The sequence below is a fragment of the Nipponia nippon genome, unplaced genomic scaffold (assembly GCF_047370975.1).
Source record: "Nipponia nippon isolate SJK-2023a ecotype South Korea unplaced genomic scaffold, ASM4737097v1 scaffold_1, whole genome shotgun sequence".
NCBI classification, from domain to species: domain Eukaryota; kingdom Metazoa; phylum Chordata; class Aves; order Pelecaniformes; family Threskiornithidae; genus Nipponia; species Nipponia nippon.
Genome location: NW_028262290.1, coordinates 38,348,714 through 38,369,419, shown reverse-complemented (window position 1 = coordinate 38,369,419; position 20,706 = coordinate 38,348,714). Strand labels below are relative to the sequence as shown.

The 20,706-nt window shown below is 47.9% G+C and overlaps 1 protein-coding gene and 5 non-coding genes across 6 annotated transcripts in view; 3 read left to right on the top strand and 3 right to left on the bottom strand.

Annotated features, from left to right (window-relative positions):
* Positions 1-4,660, top strand: part of DNAJC5B (DnaJ heat shock protein family (Hsp40) member C5 beta) — a 39,620-nt gene extending 34,960 nt beyond the window's left edge. Inside the window, exon 4 of the mRNA XM_087735418.1 lies at positions 4,566-4,660. Within this exon, the coding sequence (XP_087591544.1) occupies positions 4,566-4,660 (95 nt within the window). The remainder of the gene's footprint in view (positions 1-4,565) is intronic.
* Positions 4,661-9,727: 5,067 nt separating this feature from the next.
* On the bottom strand, positions 9,728-9,818 carry TRNAY-GUA (transfer RNA tyrosine (anticodon GUA)). The gene is given in 2 exon segments: positions 9,728-9,763; positions 9,782-9,818. It is a non-coding gene; the product is annotated as a tRNA-Tyr (tRNA).
* Positions 9,819-10,088: 270 nt separating this feature from the next.
* TRNAR-ACG (transfer RNA arginine (anticodon ACG)) lies at positions 10,089-10,161 on the top strand. The gene has a single exon. It is a non-coding gene; the product is annotated as a tRNA-Arg (tRNA).
* A 1,116-nt stretch (positions 10,162-11,277) lies between these two features.
* On the bottom strand, positions 11,278-11,350 carry TRNAR-ACG (transfer RNA arginine (anticodon ACG)). Its single transcript has one exon. It is a non-coding gene; the product is annotated as a tRNA-Arg (tRNA).
* Positions 11,351-11,518: 168 nt separating this feature from the next.
* On the top strand, positions 11,519-11,609 carry TRNAY-GUA (transfer RNA tyrosine (anticodon GUA)). Its single transcript is given in 2 exon segments — positions 11,519-11,555; positions 11,574-11,609. It is a non-coding gene; the product is annotated as a tRNA-Tyr (tRNA).
* A 3,478-nt stretch (positions 11,610-15,087) lies between these two features.
* On the bottom strand, positions 15,088-15,160 carry TRNAR-ACG (transfer RNA arginine (anticodon ACG)). The gene has a single exon. It is a non-coding gene; the product is annotated as a tRNA-Arg (tRNA).
* Between the last annotated feature and the right edge of the window lie 5,546 nt (positions 15,161-20,706).

Sequence of the window (20,706 nt, the reverse complement as noted above, 5' to 3'; positions counted from 1 at the left end):
AGGACAGGCTGAGAGAGGCAATGATGATCCTTGCTCCAGCAATAAGAGCCCAAGGTATCAGGGGAAGACCTAGGCCACTTTTCAGTTGCAAATGTATATAAATTATGAATAGGATTACGCTTTTTTATCAGGAAGGACCTAAGCAGTCAGCTCACTCTTTATCTCTTCCATTGTTATGGAAGGTCTTACGCTGTTATATTCTTACATTTATTATGCTTAAATTAGCACTGCCAGATTGCAAATGTCATGTTCCCTTAGCAGGAAGAATTTTTTTTCCCCCCAACTTTTCACACAAATTTACCCTTCCTTAAATATGTAACAAAACACTTGTAGTAGTTGAAACAAATGCTATTTATATAACTGATATGCCAACGTGTGGTGGTGTTTTAAAATTGGTTTTGCCTAGAGGCGTATCAAGGTAAATACAGTGAGCTTAAAAATTGATCATACTTGATCAGTCTCTGCAAAGGCAACAAAAACTATTAATGAAGCTTTATAACCACAATGCATTATTTGAGAAAAATGTAATATACTCTATGACATTAGGCACCTGAAAAGTGCAAATCTAAAATGGGTCTTGATATTTATGGGCCTATGACACCAAAGCCAAGTTTGAAATATGAAAACGGATCTTTGAAAGACAAGAATCTTTTAATTCTGACTTTTTTGTAATTTGGCAGGTATTTTGCTCTCTCTCAAAATCCAGCACAAAATTCCTCAGTGGCAGAAAAAAAATTTCTCCCTCCTTCCAGCACAGGTGGTATTTATTGGTATTCAGTAATTTTATTCCCACCAAGTGTCACTAAGATATCAATTTTTAAAATTAATTTAAAATGTTTAGCAAAGTACCAGTCTGAAAAATTAACAGAATGTGGAATTACATGTTTTCAGTATTTTGAAGACAATATTAAGTATATAGGTAGGACCTGGAGAAAACTAGATATTTCTACCTTTCCTACCCTTCTCTTCAGTCCTGCTACATTTTCCTACCAATCAAAACCAGCTTGCCTCAGTAGAGTAGAATTCTCTATATTTTAAAATTAGATTAAAAGAGAACAACATATCAAGAATAAAAGTAAACACTTCATGACAGAGGATAATGTGAGCATCTTTTCTGCAGCTGAAAGGAAAATAGACACTGCATTTAGAAGAATTAATGATAACCAGCTCAAACTGCACTTCCTCCCCCCCTCGCCCCCGAAATTTTAGGGATGCTGGCCAAAAAGATGCAGCTGACTTAGAATGGCAAAGACTGGGCTTTTCCACCAGACATTTTCAAATGTTGGGCCATAGAAATGAATACTCATGGCTTCCTTTATGTAAATAATAGAAATGCTCCTGTAGGTAATTCAGAAACAAACTGTAATCACTCCTGCAGCAGATTTCATTTTGGAAGAGGAAGTCCTATTAGGATCCAAATTCTTCGCATGCCCTCTGCCCACAGATTGAGCATTCTACCTGGTAATTAATTTCTTTGCTTCCTGCTGTCCACAGTATCTCTATTATTGCTAGCCAGAACTTTTTTGCTAAGGTCAAAATGTAGATTCTCAAGCTAAGGCCATACTTTAATTTATCCAAATATTTTGTAGTCAGTCGTTGCTTTTCTGAGGAATGCAACATCGATAAAACATCAGCATTCCTGATGCTAAAAACCTCTGTGAATCAGTCTCCACCAGTTTTTGCTGTGCTCAGTGGGAGCTGCTCGGAGCTGGCCATACTGTACAGAAGAGGCAATATGCATGTTGTGGGAGTCAAGACTTAGACTTCATCTTTTGAGCTGGCACAACAGTAATAATTTTCAGTCACTCATGTTTCTCCTTAACAAAATCAAGGTGTTACACAGTTGATTTCATTCCTGAAATTAACATACCATGAAACGTAATTACTGAAAAAAAGAGATGTGAGGCCAAAAATTCAGTGATCCATTCCCTAAAATGTAAAAGCAAAGTGAGTTGTCACTGACATCAACACAAACATGTCAAAGACTTAAATTCTGATAAAATGGCATATTCCTCTAGATGAAGGTTTTATTTAAATATATTTGACTAGTTCCAGTGCTCAGCAAATTGAATATCTCCTGTGAGAAATTTGTTTTACAGCATGTACTTCCACGGGTAGCATGACCATCAGAACTAGAGGAACTTAGTGATTTGTAAGCCCTGGCCTGTACTTACATGTTACAGTGATTTCTTCTCACAGCTATTGATTTGTACAACAGAAGACTGTGGCCTAACATACAATGGATGATCACTTTCCAAAATAAGTCTTACATTTGGATTATTAAATTTTAAACATGACATTTTTTAGGGTTTCAGATCAAACATGACATTAAAAAAGTATAAAGTAGGGTAATCTGTGGTATCATGCCATGATGTTACAGGTGACCTGCAAAAATATGCTGGCACAACGAAGTATCACTCGCCCGTCTGCAGCACGGATGCATGCAATGGCTCATCATTTTCACTCGCACACACGGGGCAGGCTGCCAGATTTTGCTTCCACTGAAGTCGATGGCAAACTTTTTGTTGACTTCTGTGGTCGCAGAGGCGGTGCCACTGGAATTTGGATTGCCTTGGTACTTCAGTCCGTAATGATGCACTCAAGCAGCTTGGCAGGTTTGTTCTCCTCTCCTGTTTGGTTATCATCGTAAGAACAAAGCAAGGCATTTCCAGGCCAACTTTCATTTTACAGAAAATGAAATCTGTGAGAGAAAAAAAAATAGAAAAAGAAAAAAAGAACCTGAATAACAAAATACTTTACCAACTCAGAAGCAATAAGTTTTTAGCACTTCATTGTCTCCTCCGCACTCCATATGATACCAATGTAGGCGAACAGTGAGCAAGAGCTATCTATAGAAAGCAGTTTAAACTGTGAATTCTGCTGCACCTCCATTCTGTAGCTCTCCATTAGCAGGCTATATTTGTACAGTTTATTATACCATGGGTCCCTGTTCTGATAAAAAACAACATAAATCTTAGAAGGGTGTGGGCAGCAAATTACTTGGGGAAGGTGTCAGCTCAGAACTGCCTGCAGATCAGCTGGAAGCAACACGACAGATTTGCAGTAGGTCCTGTTCTCTTCTTGCACATCTGGGTATCACAGCAAAATGAACTGCTAGCCTCTGCCCTCCATCAACGATCTTCCTTAAAATGAACAACTTGGAGGCAGCAGAGGGTGGGAGGGAGTGCTGCTCAGAAATCTAGAAAATACATTGCAACTTAAAAATGGATTGGAACTGCCAAACTAATCTGCGCCCAAGCTAAGCTCTAAGCATTAATTACTCATATATTTTCAGAAGTTATGAAACATGTCTGTCTTTGACCTTGTGTCTAAATACGGAATTGCCCATACAGAGAAGCTGCTTGGCATTTAATCATTCTTGCCTTTCACCTTGACAGAGTCAAAGTTGTTCTACCCCCACTGAGGGGAAGCCGTATGGCATGCAATTAGATTCCTGCTCTGGGTTAAGTTACTCCTGTACATTACATCTTTTGCCCATGATTCATCCCATCAACTGTCATGTAAACAGGAGGAAATGTCAGATGAGTTTTTTTCTGAACATTCGGTCATTTGGCAAAAAAAGTCATCATTTGTATTACTGCGAAGGCTGTGCTACTACCAAGATATAGATAGTCCAAAGTTTCTCATATGAAAACACTTCACTGAGATGAGATGGCTGAACCTTTAAAAGTCAGTCTTTGAGTCTTGAGTCCCCTCCTCCCCCCAAAAAAAATGGTGGGTTGGAAAGTGGCCCAGGAGAAGGGCAGCCAAACCTTGTTCATTATCAGAGGGAACACAACAGCCATCAGGGAACTCTGTAAGGACTTCACTTTCCTCCACTCTACAACAAATGCATTTTTTACAGATATATTGGGAAACCGAACCATAACTGCATGGAATGAGAAAGTACAAAGCAGTAAGGATTTATATAGTGATAATATGAGGTTTTGGCAGTTACAAACTCATTAAAACAGTAATTCTCAAATTCCTGTTGTATACATATTACATAGGACTTCAAAATCCAATTTAACATTTTTATTCAACTAGCTGGCTTTCAGGATATATATGATTTCTTCCCTCTCAAGTAAATTACGGCTCATGCATTTTTTTCCTTTTAACTGTCTTCTTTCTTTACTGTTAACTTTGCCTTCTTCAAGACCCATTTCTGGCCCATTCTCACAAACACTGTCAAGGTTAGTGCTTGCTGACTCACAACAGCACTCATTATATTCAGACATTTGGAGGAACAAACACTTGGAATTGGAACAGGCAAGGACCCTTATCTTGCAATCTCTGCAAAGCACCAGGTACAGCTAATGTCCAGTTTAATAACAACAGCAACAGTCACACAGAAATCTGCCATTACACGTGGACAAGAAGTAGGAGCATTTGTAGACTTGGTGTGGGCATTGCTGCCTCTTCAGCACGCACACAGTTGTCTGTGAAGCCAAGGTTAAGCCGTAGCCAGAACAGCAGATGAAATATTGTGGTGCTAACAGGAAATGTGACTTCGGTAGCAAGCAAAGGATTCTTAAAGTATTTTTTTGTCTTCCTCCCCAACTTAGATGGAGAAACTCCTATCATACTTCAGCCGACTAATGCAACTGAGAAGACACAGCTAATAGGGGACAGCCATCGGAGCTATCGCACAGACTCCTAGAGCCGGCAAACACGACCTGTTGGTGCTTCCCACTGAGTGTCACAGCGAGAACAAAACACGTGATAAGCTGTGCAGCCTGTATTTGTAGTTGTCTTTAAGCTAATCAAGAGTAACCTGAGAGTAATTTCCTATCGAGGCAGAATCTCCCTCTAGACCACTTCAAGCAGGTCAATATCTACACTCTGCAAGGAGATACCTATGGCTAGTACAGAGCTCGACAGCACTGGTCTCTCACGGCTTCAAACGGTCAGGCTCGGCATGGTCTTTCCTTCTAGTAATACTCCCTTTGGTATGATTGGTATCCTCCCTGCCCTCAGCTGAGGTTTTACCTCCCAGACACGGTCCCTAGTCCCTCTCCAGACACACCGGCTCCGTCTCTCCCTGCCCCGGAACGCTCCTCTCTTGCAGCAGTTTTGCTGGATGTGAAACGTTCCTGTGAGGGAGCCCTGGAAATGCTCTTTAGCAGACCTCAGAGGGAAAGTTGGTGGCACGGCAGATGGGGCTGTCCTTCCCAGAGAGAAAACGCTCTTTGGAAAGCAGCTAGTGGCTTGCTGAGGCCCAGCCCTGGCAGTTATAAACCTGAGCCAGGACAAAGTGCTCGGGAACCATTCTCCTGGTGGTTACAATGCAGGTCATTCCAAATCCAGGAGCCTCATCCAGCACCAGAAGCACACATAGGCTCTGTGTTTCCCCCTGCAGAAGTTGCAAACCCAGGAGACAGTTGGCAATCACCCTATGGAGGGGGAAGCTGGCCCTGGGCTGCCCAGAGCCTCTCTCCTCACCCCATAGCCAGTCACAGTCCCATGGCAAATCTCCCCCGTTCCAGCCTGGGCAGGCCTGCTGCCCATGCCAGGCAGCCCCGGCTTCTCCAGCTGCAGCTGCAATGTGCTGGAAATTGGTCCCCAGCCAACAGCTTGCTGCTGGCTTGCTTATTCCACCATGCCCCTGGCTGCCAGCCCCACTGCCCTGCTGGCACTGGGCTAGCAGCCATCGCTCCAGCACTGGCACCGGGGCTGTGGGAGCAGCAAGGACTTGGCAGGGCAGGCAAAACGCAGAGCAGCAACCGTCCTCCTCACAGCCCGGCTCGTCAGGGTGAGCCTGGGTCCTCTCCTCCGCCCCAGGTACAGGGGCTTTAAGAGCACACGGCATGATTTTAAATACAGGGGTGTACTTTCAGGTGTACTGCTGCACAAATCAGTGGAGATATGTGTGGTGCAGCTAAAGCAAGCATGAAGAAATTAGGCCTCTAATTTGTAAGAGCTAAAGAAATACCTCTGAGATCTTAAACTTAGCACTTCAGTGGTTTGACATAGTAGATTAAGCCTTAGACAGGTGAATTGCTCTTTATTGATCACGTTATACCAATCATTGTCAGTTCTTTGCATTTGCTATCTTTGCTCCTCTAATCACAGTGATGCAGTCCAAAGGGGGACGTAATGTACCACTAAATTATACAGACCAGTGAATATATAGCTAGTCAAAAGTGTTATTCCCTACCTTAAAATTGGATTCTGTGGTTGTGAAACATTATTGTCTTCCTTCTATTCTCACCTTTCACATCAAATGTCATTCACTGGCAGCTAAATATATGGGAAAAGAGTGTGTTTCATCGCACTAGCTGTAACTCCAAAGTCAAGAAATAGTACTTTTAACATTTCTTTAAAGTTCCCATGACACATGGACATTTTGAAAGCCATTAATTCCAGTTCAGGTTATATACCTGTTCTCCAGGTGCAGGCACTGGGGCCAGCTAGCGCTCACATTGCCCTCAGAAATAGCCCCATTTTTCTGCTTCAGAAAAAAGGGGAAGTCCCGGAATGGCTGAGGCTATGGACAAGGACTCGCTCCCCTCCTACCTGTGGGCTCCTCCTTGTCCTCAGTCGTGGCTTGCAAATAATTTTGGAGGCCACTCATAGGTACATAAATCCAGGCCGCTGTCCTGCCTGCCCAGCAGTGCTGGGGGGATGCACCTATCCATCCATCCATCCTGGTGGTCCCAGGGGAGGGGAGCTGGTGTCACCATCCCGCCGCTGTGGAGACATGACCGCACAAGGCACGTTCCCAGCGGCAGCCGAGTGCTGCAAATCTTCCCGCCGGCCGGCTGGATCAGATGGCATGTGTGTTGGGGTGCTGGTGCTGCAAGATGGGCAGGGTGCAGCCCACTGGGTACGTGCCGGGGGACACCAGCACCCACTCGTCCGGGCGCACGCACGCACGCACACACACCTCTTTTGGCTTTCCTCGCTACTCCCTTTTGCACAGTGCTTACTCTGGCGTCAGATGTTATCACCCAACGAAGGAGTAGGGAGAGCACATGGTGCATGACAAATCTGCAGGCTAAGTGATTTCTTAAGTTTTACTGTCTGGTAGACACATTCACTGTGAAAGCGCGCACATGCTACGCAGTGACTATTTCCAGCAGAGATGGAAAAGGCATTTGGAGAGAAGTCTGATATAAAGCTACACATTATACGTGGAACCCTTTCCCGTGTGAAATCCCTCCTCCTGCTCCCATGGAAGTCACTGAGAATTGCGCCCTTGATTTCAACAACAGCTACGGATCAAGCCTAAAGCCAGGGAGGGAAAGGTAAATCCTAGATTAGCAAAAGCAGCTGGGGAATTTTTTCACATGCAACACCTTCTATGTCCCTCCGAACCCCACTCTATGGGCCAGAGCCAAAGTTTACTGAAATCAAGGAAATTATCTCCATGGGCTCAAGATGTACCATAAGTCATGTGGTTCTTATTTCACTCTTTCTAAATGCGAGATCTTTCTTGGGAGAGATGTATGACTCGATCTGGCAGTGTGATGCAAAGATGGACAAGCTGCCGCATGTTTGCAAAGCCCTTTTCCTGACATGGGGATCTGTACAGGAGAGCCGCAACGTGTTATCTCAGTCAGCCAAAAACCTCAGAACAAACCAATGACCAAGGGTCTGAGTGGGTTCTCCAGGACTTGCAGCTTAAAAATCTGAGTGTCATGGTTTAATTCCAAAGAGGAAAGTTAGTTTTCAGAGTACCAGAGCATTTGCCTCTCTCACTGCTGTCAGGACTAGCTATTCTGAGGACACCTGGAGAAAGGATGAATAAGGATTTCAGGACTTAGCTCTTCAATGTGATTTTACTCATTTGTTTGATTTTCAGAAAAGTTCCTAACGTAAACATAGCTATGCTTACATGATCTGTTTCTGTCTAAAGTCCAGTTGCACACCCATTAGTCTTCTCAAAATGTACGGATCCTCAAAATTTTGTTCTGATTTGCTGCATTTATTTATATGTAAAGCACTACATATTCAAATCTACCTTTGCTGTCAGCCACTCTGACTAATAAAGGTTGTATGTATGAATTGTAGCACTCCCTTTACTTTTCCACACCGTCAACAACTTCATTCCGGTAACAGCTAGAAAAGCTGTTGAGACAGCTGCCCAAAATTACGGCTTTTCACCCCGACGAGTGGCAAGCAGCAACTCAGGGTTTCCCCAAAGAGGAACTCAGTCTCCGATTGCAGCAGATGCCCCTGCCTATGCAAAGCAGCCAGAGCTATAGCCGCACATTGCAAATCCTTTATATAATGCAGAAGGCTTGTCTACATAAAAAAAAAAATCAGCAGTGTGATGAAGCGATATAACACCGTAGTTTTACTGGCATCGGTTCCTGTGCGGAACGATCTCCCCCAGCAAAGGGTGCGTGCAGAGACTGAAACGGTGATGCTGCTGAGGGCGATGGCAGACGTCCCGCCAACGTCCCTGGGGCCGGCATCTCACACAGGGGTTTTGCAGCTGTCCTAGAGCCAGCGCAGAGTGCCAGAGAGTCTGGGCCTGCTACGGGACAGGAATATTTCTCACTAGGATGGTATCCAGTCTCTGTGACCACAGAAGCCCAAGCATTTGAAAAATGGACGAGGGGAAAGTGTTTTGGCTGGATGTATTCTTCAAGAGCTGTCCTTTTGCATGCTGAGATACTAACTCATACCCAGACTCACTCAAAATACTGGATGGAAGAAAAATCATAGAAGATTTAGGCCTACCGTCAACTTAACCAGTTATTTAGGTAGTTTGTGCACTTTTCTCCCCACAACAGGTTCATAGGATAAACCACTCTGCTTAATCCGAAGAACATCAAACATAATGGCACGTCATTTAATTTCATGGCTTACCTTCCCTAAGAATTAATACCCAAAGTAAGGGTATGATTTACCTTTAAATGAATTACATTTTTGCCTATTTTTACAATAAAATCAGTAAAGAAAAATGATGAGGCATGCAAAACTGAGCACAGTTAAAATCACTGGTTTCTTCTTCTATATGCTGTCATTTTCTATAGAAAAGAAAATGTTTGTTGTGCTGTTACAAAGCGGGGAGAAAGGCCGCCGATGAGAGTAATCCCCTTCCTTCTCTCCATGAACTAAAGTCAGCTAATCCATCACATCCAGCACCTCTCGCCTCTCACTTTGGGAGGGATGAACGGGTACAGGAGTTTGCTACACGAGGACTCAGGCCTTCACGCCAGCGTCACCCGTCCCAGGGCTGGGAAGGCAACAGCATGGGACAACTGCGTGGGAGCTGACACCCACAGGACAACCCCAGAAGGACGCTGGTAAAGACATGCGATTTCCCACTAGCGGAGAGAGGTAACGCGTGCTAAGTAGCACCCAGCTGGAATTGAAAATGGATTTGTATTGTGGCAGTATGTAAATGTATAGGTACTGCCTTATTCTGGAAAAACAGCGTCTAGACACGTCGGGGAGAGGAAGCTTGGAAAAAAGCCCCTCTGAATTTCAACATCCTAATTAACTGCAATGAGACGAAGGGATCTCAACAGGTATCCTCCTGCACTAACTTGCTTTGTGAGGGTTTGTGGCAAGTTGGGAGTAAGCACAGCGTGCATCTTTTTTTTTTGCCTTTAAAAACGAAGGTGGTGTTGGCAGTCTCGCAGCAGGCGGCCTCTGCTCTGCTGACAGTCAGCGAGTCACAGCAAAAGCGGGTCGGTTTGGATCTCTTAGCGGAAAACACCGGCTACAGAGAAGCCGTTTAAAAGCAGCGTCCATGAAAGAAAAATAGCGCCTCTCCTTCGAGCCGGAATCGAACCAGCGACCTAAGGATTCCCGCAGGGTGACGCCGCTACAGTCCTCCGCTCTACCAGCTGAGCTATCGAAGGGAGCTGGTTACGCTTCCTCCGCCAGGCAACAAGAACCCGGCGGGGCCGGCCTGGGCGCATGCGCGGGGCGCGCAGGCCTGGGGCGGGCGTCAGCCGCGGCCGGGGCTCGCCGTGCGGCGGGGCAGGGCCTGCCGCGACCTCCGGGCCGGGCCGGGCGGGGCGGGGGCGCCGGGGCCGGGCAGGGCGCGGCGGGGCGGGGGAGCGGCCGGCGGGGGCCGGCGGGGGGGCGGGGGAGTCTACGGGAGAGGGAGGGTTAACTTTGCACGTGCGGGGCCAGTGGCGCAATGGATAACGCGTCTGACTACGGATCAGAAGATTGTAGGTTCGACTCCTGCCTGGCTCGCATTTTTTTTTTTTGTTGCCGTTCAAAGCACATGGTGTGAGTGGTTTTTCGTCTGAGCTCACCGTTTAACGCCATTTATACTCCCGGGACGTCACTGGCTTGGTTTGCCTCCCAAAGCAGGAATGGCAACGATAGAAAGTGTAAAAGACCGCCTCGGCTTCAACTTTTCAAACAATCTAAATATGGATCTCATCAAATGCATTAACTGTGCCGGCAAATTAACCCAATTAACGCACCAATAAATTACGTGGGGAAAAATCCTTTAGGCCTGAGGAGAGGAGGAGTGTGCTCAATCATGGGCCTGGCACGGTATGGTTAGTCTTCCGAACGACAGCACGGGAAATAACCGTGAGGCCTGTGAAGGCAGCGAGCAACGCTGCTGTGATGGAGACTGTGATTGTCCTAGTGGTTATCCATTAGTGCGACAGCACCCTGCTTGTGCAGTTGAACGAAAAGTGTGTGATTTTGCCAAAAAAAAAAAAAGCGTTTTTGACGTACGTAGAGGCTATGCAGCGTGTTGAAGAGCAGCTCGCAACCGGGAGAGGCGAGGAAGGCAACCCCAGCGACTAGATGTGACAGCACCCCACAGCTTCGGCCTGGCCGCAGTCTGTGGAGTCGGTGCAAGTTTAGCACAAAAAGTGGTTCATGTTGTTATGAATAAATAACCGAGGTAATGATAATAACAATAAATAAGGAGGTAGCTCATTCGCGCTGGCGACGTTTGGAATCGCCATCCTGCATGTTGCTGTGTCTCTGAACGGCGGCGGTGACAATCCCGGTACGAGGATGCGCAGACAGGCGAGAGGCGGCACGAGGAAAGGGCACCCCACCACATCGTGGAAAGTCCTTAAGACCCCAATTTTTCCACTTGTTGCTCACACTCAGGTAACAGTCATAAGGAGTCATATATACGTATACATATACCTAACTTGGGAGATGTCTATTTAAGAGGAAAAAAGGGGGACACCGAAGGGCACTGTGCTCTGCAAGTGTAAGTGCGATGGGGTTTCGGTGCCCACCCTGGGGGGGGAAGGAGGCCGGGCCCGTTTGCTTTCCCCCCCCACCGGCGAGGGAAAAGGCGGCGCGGCGGGGCGGACCGAGGCACCAAAAGCAACGCGAGCCAGGCAGGAGTCGAACCTACAATCTTCTGATCCGTAGTCAGACGCGTTATCCATTGCGCCACTGGCCCCGCACGCGACCAACAGCCCCGCCGCCGCCCACTCAGCAAACCACTCTCCCCGGTGCGCACATGCGCCCTTCGCCTCCCCCGCCCGCTGCCGCGGCGGGGCGCATGCGCGAAGGCCCGCGCGGGGTGGGGCGGCACCTTGGGCGGCCGCTGGGCAATAACGGCCAGCTCCCTTCGATAGCTCAGCTGGTAGAGCGGAGGACTGTAGAGGCGTTACCCCGCGGGAATCCTTAGGTCGCTGGTTCGATTCCGGCTCGAAGGAGAGGCGCGATTTTTTTTTTACTTCTATTTTTTTCTTTTTTCCCTCTCGGGGGATATGTTGATTTTTTGGCTTCTCGGTGATGGACGGGGGCACGGCCGCCGCTCCCGCCTCTCCGCCTCTCTCCCGGCCTGCCCGAACGGGCAGGCCGGGAGAGAGGCGGAGAGGCGGGAGCACCCAGACAGAGGCCTCTAGAGCCATTTCAAACACATTGAGCGTTTTTAGCTCAATCTTGGCTAGTTTTATGAGGCCTTCTTTTCCAGATGATCCTTACAGACGAGGGCTTCGAGCATCCTGGCCGATGGGAGCAGGTAAAAGCGCTCCATGGTCTCTTTGGCTTGAGGTGACGGGCGTGATGTTTGGTCTTGGCCTTTGGTTGTGCACGGGGTGATGGAGGAGAAGGTGCGGCAGTGGGAGAGGGCAGAGGGGTCCTTTATACAGAAGAGATTTAATGCAGACAGACACGGGCTTGCTTAGGATGTTGTAAATGACAGGACTCGGCCTATTTTCCTGATTTCTGTTGCATTGCTATCCCCTCTCCTTTTCCCTTCAAGTCTTCTTTTTCGCTGCAGGTGCTACGTGGTGTGCAGAAAAACACACTTGGCAGTGACTCCTGGCTTGGAGAGGGTAAACATGCCTGAAGGCGGCCAAATCTGTCTGCATGGCAGGGGAAGAATGGAAGTTTTCTCCTTCAAAAGAACCCAGAATGCGTCTTCCCCGTGTGAGAGTGTTTTTCTGGGGTAGATTTCAGATACGAGAGCAAGGAAGACCCACTATCTGTAGGAACAGCGTACAAGCAAGATTATCAGCAGGGAAACAGATAGGTGGAGCTCAGCAGGAGCCAGACCTGCAAGCTTCTGCTCTGAAGTTACACGCTTTATGCATTATGTCCTCGATCCCAGCTACCTCTCTATTAATTAGTATATTTTTGTGTCTGCACATGGACACACACACACACACAGAGCCTCTTCTCTTTCCAGCGTGGTGCAGTGCATCCTTCTTGGGAACTATCTCAGGAGAAATCTAGGCATGAAAAGCCTGCCCAGCAGGGAACAGGGGCACCCCAGTGAGCAGAAATTGAGGGAAGGCATCCGTTCCCTTAGGTGTCTGCTATCTTACACATTCTGACACACTAGCGGTCAAATCTGAATCCACAGTCCAAAAGCGCATCCTTTTGCCACTCCCCAGCGTGCGACAGGGCACAGAATCCATCCAGGGCTACAAGATTGATTTTTTTCACTCCTTCCTATATAAATGTCTCGGCTCCTACTTTTTGCAGAAATTTATGCAAACTCCTTCACTCCTTTTCACTCTTTCAGTGGCACTCCTTTTTCCTTGTCCTAAAGGATGGGTAACAAAATAAAAGCACACCCAGAGTTTCTTCTGGAGAAGGAACCATCTCCTTTCCCCCTCCATCTCTGAGACATTTTTTCTCTCCCACCCACCCAGAAAGTATTGACATGCATGTTTTTCTGTGTAACTGTGTATTACCCATAAGTGAAAAGGAAGGCAGAGAAAAATGGGGAAAAAAAAGATAAAAATACAACAGAATGAAAGCCAGGAAAAAGAAAAACAAACCCCAAACTCAAACTCCAGAAAAATGTAGGCACTGACCTCGGAACTTGTATATGCTAAACAGCTATTCTGCCTCTTGAGCTATGGCCCTGTTACATTAATGTAACTGCTTGGCTCAGCTTCCCACTCTTCTAGGACATGCTCCTTTATTTAAATGTACTAAATGCTTTTTACTATAATAACAGCCTATTCAGTGCTTGGACGATAGTGTAGCTTGCTAAATACTACATTTAGGAGGAAAGCATTGGCGACCGGTCACCTGTAAGTGCTTAATTATTTCTGTATCTGGTTTCCAACAAGGGCCAGTAACGAGCTGTGTGAGTGTATCCTATTCAATCATTTCATCATAGAATCATAGAATGAGTTAGGTTGGAAAAGACCCTTAAGATCATTGAGTCCAACTGTTAACCTATCAATCACTGCCAAGTCCACCACTAAACCATGTCCTCGAGCACCACATCTCCCCGGCTTTTAAATACCTCCAGGGACGGAGACTCAACCACTTCCCTGGGCAGCCTGTTCCAGTGCCTGACTGCCCTTTCAGTGAAGAAGTTTTTCCTAATATCCAACCTAAACCTCCCCTGGCGCAGCTTGAGGCCGTTTCCTCTTGTCCTATCACTTGTTACTTGGGAGAAGAGACCGACCCCCACCTCGCTGCAACCTCCTTTCAGGTAGCTGTAGAGAGCAATAAGGTCTCCCCTCAGCCTCCTCTTCTCCAGACTAAACAACCCCAGCTCCCTCAGCCGCTCCTCATAAGACTTGTGCTCTAGACCCTTCACCAGCTTTGTTGCCCTTCTCTGGAGACGCTCCAGCACCTCGATGTCCTTCTTATAGAATCATAGTATCACTTAATAACAAAATATGCTGGAGGTTATAAAAGCCCCACTCATAAGACATTTCACTCTGATATACTGGGTCACCAGAGTGAGGTGGGCAGGCAAACAGATGGATCAGGCGTTGTTAAACGGCCTGATGGGGCCACCTGCTCCAAGAAAAAGAAATTTTCAGCTCCCGCGTTGTAAGAAAAGGTTTGTTTGCATTTCAAGCAAAAGCTGTCTCTTCTCCCAGAGAAAGAGGAAATAGAATAAATCTCAGAGTTAAGAGTATGAGGATAACAATTTTCAGACTGCCTGGAGGATTTCAAAGGAGAGATGGTGAAAATGTTCCCGCATGACGAGGTGCTGGCTGATGGATGCAGTTTGAGATACGTGGACGGACAAGATGTCCTGTCGATCACATAGGTGGGAAACCCCCAAAGACGAGAGAGCATCTTTCCTGATTTTGTTAGTATCCGAAACTTTATTATTTCTTGACTTAGGCATTCTTGTCAGTGTATCTATTTTGAATACCATAAACACACGCTTCTATTTGTACCTACTCTTCACCTGGCTTAAGTGGGATTTCAGGGTCACCAGATCTATGCAGTTACCACTCAGCTGACAGCAGCTCTCTCGACCGATGTCCTGGGCGCTTAGACATGATTTTTAGCTCCCCAGAGCAGCCAAACCTACCTCGTTTCAGTGGCAGGAGCTGGATGAGCAGGCATCCTCCGGGATCCGCCAAGCCGGAACGTGACAGTGGAAAACTGAAGATGCTGGGAATAGACTTGGGTACTGGAGGGTCCCAGTGGGGTTGAGAAAGACCCATGTAATAAGCAAGATTTTTTTTAAATAAATCTCTCCGGAGATGGAGCTGACCCAGTTGAAAACTGCCAAAGATGCTGAGCCAGATGTGCGGGTACCAACTTAATTAAATGAATGCCTTAATGAGGAAATCCGCACCTCCAGCTTTTCAGCTGGTTTGTTGGTTGTTTTTTTTTTTTTCCCCACAAGATTCCCAGTTTTCCCTCCGGTTGGGTGAGAAACCTCAGGGGAAAACACGGGGCGGCAAGGCGAGAAAAAGGAAGCGAGCCAGGCAGGAGTCGAACCTACAATCTTCTGATCCGTAGTCAGACGCGTTATCCATTGCGCCACTGGCCCCTAGCGATCAGAAAAGGCAGCGCGGGCGGTGTTGGGCGCTGGGGCCGCCCCCGAGGGGCTCCCTCCCGGGCGAACGCCCGGGAGGGAGCCCCTCGGGGGCGGCCCCGGCGCCCAACACCGCCAAAACTCCGGGTTGCAGGGCAGAAGCAAAGTCCTGCCCACCCTGGACCCCGTGTGTTGTGTCTCTGATGCTTCTGCCATCCCTAACCTTTGCTGCGCTGTTAGTTTGGCTTTTTTTTTGGGGGGGAACAAAATTCTCCAGCAGCGGGTGGAGGTTGTGCAGTGGAAATCCTATTTTCCCACCGGCATCTGGGTCCAAGCTCCGTATCTGATGTTGCTCCAGCGTGACGAAGAGCTTTGTGAGCACAAGCTGGGAGCAAGTCGCATCGTGTCACCTGCTGCCATATCTATGCCGAAAGGAAAAAAGAAAAACGTCATCATATCATCATCGAGTTCCCAAATGCTGGGAGCTGTGTCATGCCCCTTCGCTCATAAACTCTGTTCCCCCAAACCCCAGCAGGGCCTGTCTGCTCCCGTGGTGTCTGGAGGAGGAATCCCAGCTGCTGGGAGGAGGAGGTGGGAGCTGCCTCCGCTTCCATGATGCTGCAGCACAAGAGCCTTGTAGCCTTCACCCCACACTTGGTCCTGCCTCCGCGTAAGGACCCCAGAGCAGACAGACAAGGCCTGCAGGGCTGGGACAGGCTGTGCGGTGCGGCGCAGAGCTGAGCTATTCAGAGGGATATGGGCAGCTTTGAAGGTACCAAGATAGCATCAGCACCTTGTCTTCCAGGTAACCCCCGCTCCACTGTCGCACCGATACCTCTCCCATTACGATGTGCCTGACTCACACGTGCGTGTTAGTTCCTGCCCCAAGCTCTCAGTTACTCTTGGTCCGTACCCCGTATTTTCTTCCTGCGTCTCAGACAATTCTCTTTGGACTGGCAAGATGGGCTTTGCCTTTGAATCCATACAAAGCACCATGTTGGTGCTTCAGGAAGGAGACCGGTGCCCCAGTGGCTGTGGTCTTGGTCACTTGGTATGCTCCGCAAAGGCCACAACATCCCAGAACTTGTTTTCCAGTTTTTCCTTGTCAATCAGATGCAAAGTAAGTTTTGCTTGTCCAGGGAGAGCCAGGGAACACCTCACAATTAGTAACATTTTGGATTCAGCCTCAGGACTTCTGCCTGCTTCTCTGTGCCCTTCACTGACCTTGCGGCAGCCAAACGTGTTGGCCCATCACTGATGATAACCTGGGTGTCAGTGAGCTGCTGGATTCTGTCCAATGGTAGCCTTTGATTGCTGTTTGATTTCTGGCCTGACACTTGTCCATTCAGGCTTTCATAAACAGGTCTGTACCAGAGGGAGCCTGGCTACTGAAAACAAACTCTGCATATTTAGCCCTAGCTTCATGAGGCAAGGAAAAAAAAATAATCTAGCCATCTTTGGACATTGGGGAGCACGGAAAAACATGAATGACTCTTCTTTCCATTCCTTAGGAGCAGGATGAGATTCACCTAACCTGCTGCCAGGGAAAATGCTGGGAGCTGTTGGAGACACATGTGAATCACCGCAACCCCATCTGAACACGCACTGCTACCGTACCTCCCTTGGCAGCGGTGATTTTGCCAGACTACTGTGATAAGTGACGGCTTTTGGCTTGACTTGCTTGCGAGCGCTCCTTCAAGTCACGGACCATCTTGTGGGGTACTGAAGGAATTACATTCTGGATAACAACGAGGATGTTGAGGGTGAAGTTTGAAAGGAGGATGAGCCAGTTTAGCAGCTCCTGGCTTTAAAGGAATGAGGTCTCACTTCTCCCCTCCTTTCCACTGTGCTCAGCTACACAGCTTGCCTTGTCACTGCTCTGCTGGTCTGTGGTCACTCCCCAGCACCTGAGCCAACTTGATAATCCAGCAAGTAAGTGGGTAATTTTCTAACAGTCAGTGAGGTGAATCACCTCAGCTGGCGCAAACGAGGGGACGCGACCTTGCAGCCAGGGCCAGTGGGAGGAAGGTGGGAGGCACGGGCTGCCCCATCCTGCTGGCCAGAGCAGCTCAGCCGCCCACAGTTCCTTGTCAAACTGCAGCCCGAAGGAGGAGTGTCATGCTGAGACAACCAAGCAGAAGACACAGAGTGGAAGCGAGGTGTGAGAAGTGGAGAAGGTATCCAGTAGGTGAGAGGTAGAGTAACTTTCTGCATCCACAGACACCTCACTTTTGATCTGTTATTTCCACCCTCTCTTCATTTTCCTTCTTGCTCTCTTTATTTTTTGCAGGCGCTAGTAAGGTGGGCGGTGAAGACAAGGCCAAATTCCTCCTGATTGCCCCAGGCCAGTGCAGAGGGGTAAGCATGGAGGAGAGCAGCTCCTTCATAAGCAGAGACTTGCAAATAGCTCTTCTTTTGCAGATGGGGTTTGTTTTTTTCCCCTGAATTAATCCTGAAAAACCACAAAGTGAATGAAAGGGGGTGAGTGTGTCCAAATGGCTGGTGGGCATATAACAACAGGAAGAATGTAATTGCAAACAGGAGTTTGCAGGGGTGGGGGTAGTGCCTTTTTCTAGTTGGGCAGCTTGGACTTGCACCTATTCTTCCAGTTGGCAGCCGGAGAGATGATCCACCACGTGCCCGGGCCAGGCAGGATAAAGCGCTCCCATGTATTTGCTCAGAGATCCCAGCAATGTTACCCCTGCTGCAATGATGGGACGAAGAATGATGTTAGAAAAGAGTAGTTTCTCAGATTTCCATGCAGTCCTAACAGAATTGCTGTGAGCAAACAAGGCCACTCAGTTTTGGCTAACGGAGCACGTACTGTGTGCAAGAACAGCTGTGTTGTGGTGCCCTGCAATTGGGAAAGCAGGTCCCAGTGAGAAGAGCCCTGCTTCAACCCAGGACAGGGCTGCAGCCAAGAATAATGATTTGAGGCAAAACCTTGGTCAAGCAGGGAACCATCCTCATGCCTGGAGGAAGCTGGAGCCAGAGCTGGGAAATCAGGCTGGTGGCCCAGGGAGGGGATGAATACAGGTAAGAGCTGGAAACGAGAAGGGGTGATACAACGGGGTGGGCAGGTAGGGAAGGACGAGCGTGCCTGACAGTATGCCAAGCCTGCCTTTGGTAGCTGCTCCTAACCTCTTTTGATAGCTCTCCTGGCAGTGAGAAAGGCAACAAATATATGTAGTTTTTTACAAACCTTAAGTTGCTGGTTTGGTTCTGGCTGATGGGGGATTCTCCCCTTTCTTCTTGCTCAGCACATGGTGCAAGAACCACGTGTTCTTTCACCAAACCATAAATCCTCCAACAAACCCTGCAGGAGCCCCTGCCATTCAGGTCTTCCTGGTTGCTCCTATCCCTAGAAGACGCTTCTTCCCTCCTGGTTATTGCAGGTCCAGCGGGGCCCTGCAGCTGAGGCAGGGCGCATTCAGTAATGCTTTGGATGTTATGGAGAACAAATTGGCAACCCAGAGTGCTTGTAAGGTGCCTCAAGCTCTACGTGGAGATTTACCACATCCTTTGGCAAGGAACAAGTCATTAGCATCCAATTACATTGAAATCATACTTAATTCAAGACAGGTTAAGACAAAAAGCAAATAAAAACATTTACTCACAGCTGCCAAGACAGATAACAGGTAGGTGGGGAAATGAGAGAAAACCAGGCTTCAGTTACTGGCTTTGAAGATTAAATCAGCAAGGCTATTCCCTCATATCCAGGCATTTTGCCGCAGGCTCTCCTGACACAGTGAGGAGCAGAGAGCCTACCTTCCTCCACACCTTACACCAAGAAGTATTTCCTTATGGGTGAACAAAGTGCCTCTCACATCTAATTTCCTCCTAAAAAAACAAATTCTTCCTTCCAGGGAGGTCCACCGCTTTAGCATGGAGATCGTCCTATTTCTTCCCTATCCAGGAGCCGCGCTGGCCCTTCTTCTTGGCAAAAATTATAATTATTTCATTCCTTTAGCATTACCTGGCCAGCTAACAATACCCTGGCTCAAGTGCTCAGCCAGAGTGCTGTCATGGGAAAGGCATTGGCTCAATGCCTGAATGCCACCATTTTCTTTTTTTGTTTTTTTTAACTTTTTGTTCTGCAATAATGTAAACATCTCTTCTCTGCCCTGCCTGCTATCATTATTCTGGTGGTCATATGGCAAAGGGTGTGCACCTAGTCAGCCTTGGTTTGGAGGGGACGTCTTGCTTCAAGCTGGTGCTGGGATCAGGAGCAAGGGGAGCGGTTTCTGCCCACATGAGCGGAGGCCGCTCTTTGGTTCGCAGGACTTGTCTTTTCGGGGAGAGGGTGAGACAGTCCACTCCCTTCATGGTAGAGGATAAAGGAGCTGAAGGGTGATGTGGGAAGGAGGAAAAACAGGTTGTTGCGAAGTAGAAGAGGAGGTGGGGAGGTTGTTCTGGGCTTTGGGGAATCAGTTTAAAGGAAGCAGTGCTTATTCAACGCAGAGGACATTCTGGGACTGCTGTGTGCTTGCTCCTTTCTTACCCTGCTCTTGCGTCTTTTTCCCTTTGCATCTCCCACTTGCCTCTGCAAACTTTCTCCTTCCAGTTTTACAAAGCGGTCTCTCATAGGGACCACACAGAGATACCTGTTAGCCCACTGCACAGTTTCCTCCCCAAACTGGAATGAAATGGCCCAGGCACCTCTGCCCCGCTGCGCGGCTCCTGCAGCGCATGGGGCCAGGGGAGGAGGGGAGACAACACCAGCCTGGGGCCGGAGAGCAGAGGCACTGATCCCACTGCCTCCCACGTGCTGGCTGGGCACGCTTCCCTCGGAATCGCTCCCCAGCTGTAAAGCGAGGGAAAGGATGAAAATGGGATCACCGAGATGGAAAAAGGCGGAGCTTCCTGCTCCACGCATTGGCCCCTTCAGATGCTTTATTTCTCAATTTCCAGCCTGATGCAACCTGCGAAGGTCAGCGTAAAGAGCATTTCACACGGGAACGTGTTAAGTCACCAGAGGCAGGATGGCAGTGTTGTCATCTTCTTCAAGGCAAGAAGTTGATGTTGGACTGGGTGACACCTGGCTTGATAGAGACATTTATACTTCCCTGGAAGTGAACGATGGCTGACTTCAGTTCCTGGGAATGAGCAGCCAGTCTGGATGCATTTCAGATTAAAGTCTGCCAGGAGCCCAAGGAATTGACTATGAGACCTGACGTATTAGGAGCACCCTAATGAACGCAACCTGAGCCATGACTTGCAGAGAAAGCTTTTAAGGAAGCGCTGTACCTTCTCAGGGCAATCACCTGCACACTAGCTGGTGACAGGTGAGAGATCTTGCCAGTTTAGACAGGTAAGGGTAGGAGTCTGTTTAGCTTTTTTAAGTATTCCATAACTGTAATCTATTTTGGATGGATATTAATGGATTTTTCATGGATAAATTAGTTGTGGCTTTGCTTCATCTTTCCTGGATTAAGTGGGATTTCAGTGTTACATTGCTTGCTGAAGGTTATGGTGAACGGTTGCCCTGTGGCCACCTAACTCATATCGGGCTCCTTGACACATTCTCCAGAGTGTTAAAGGATTGCAACAGCCACGCCTGT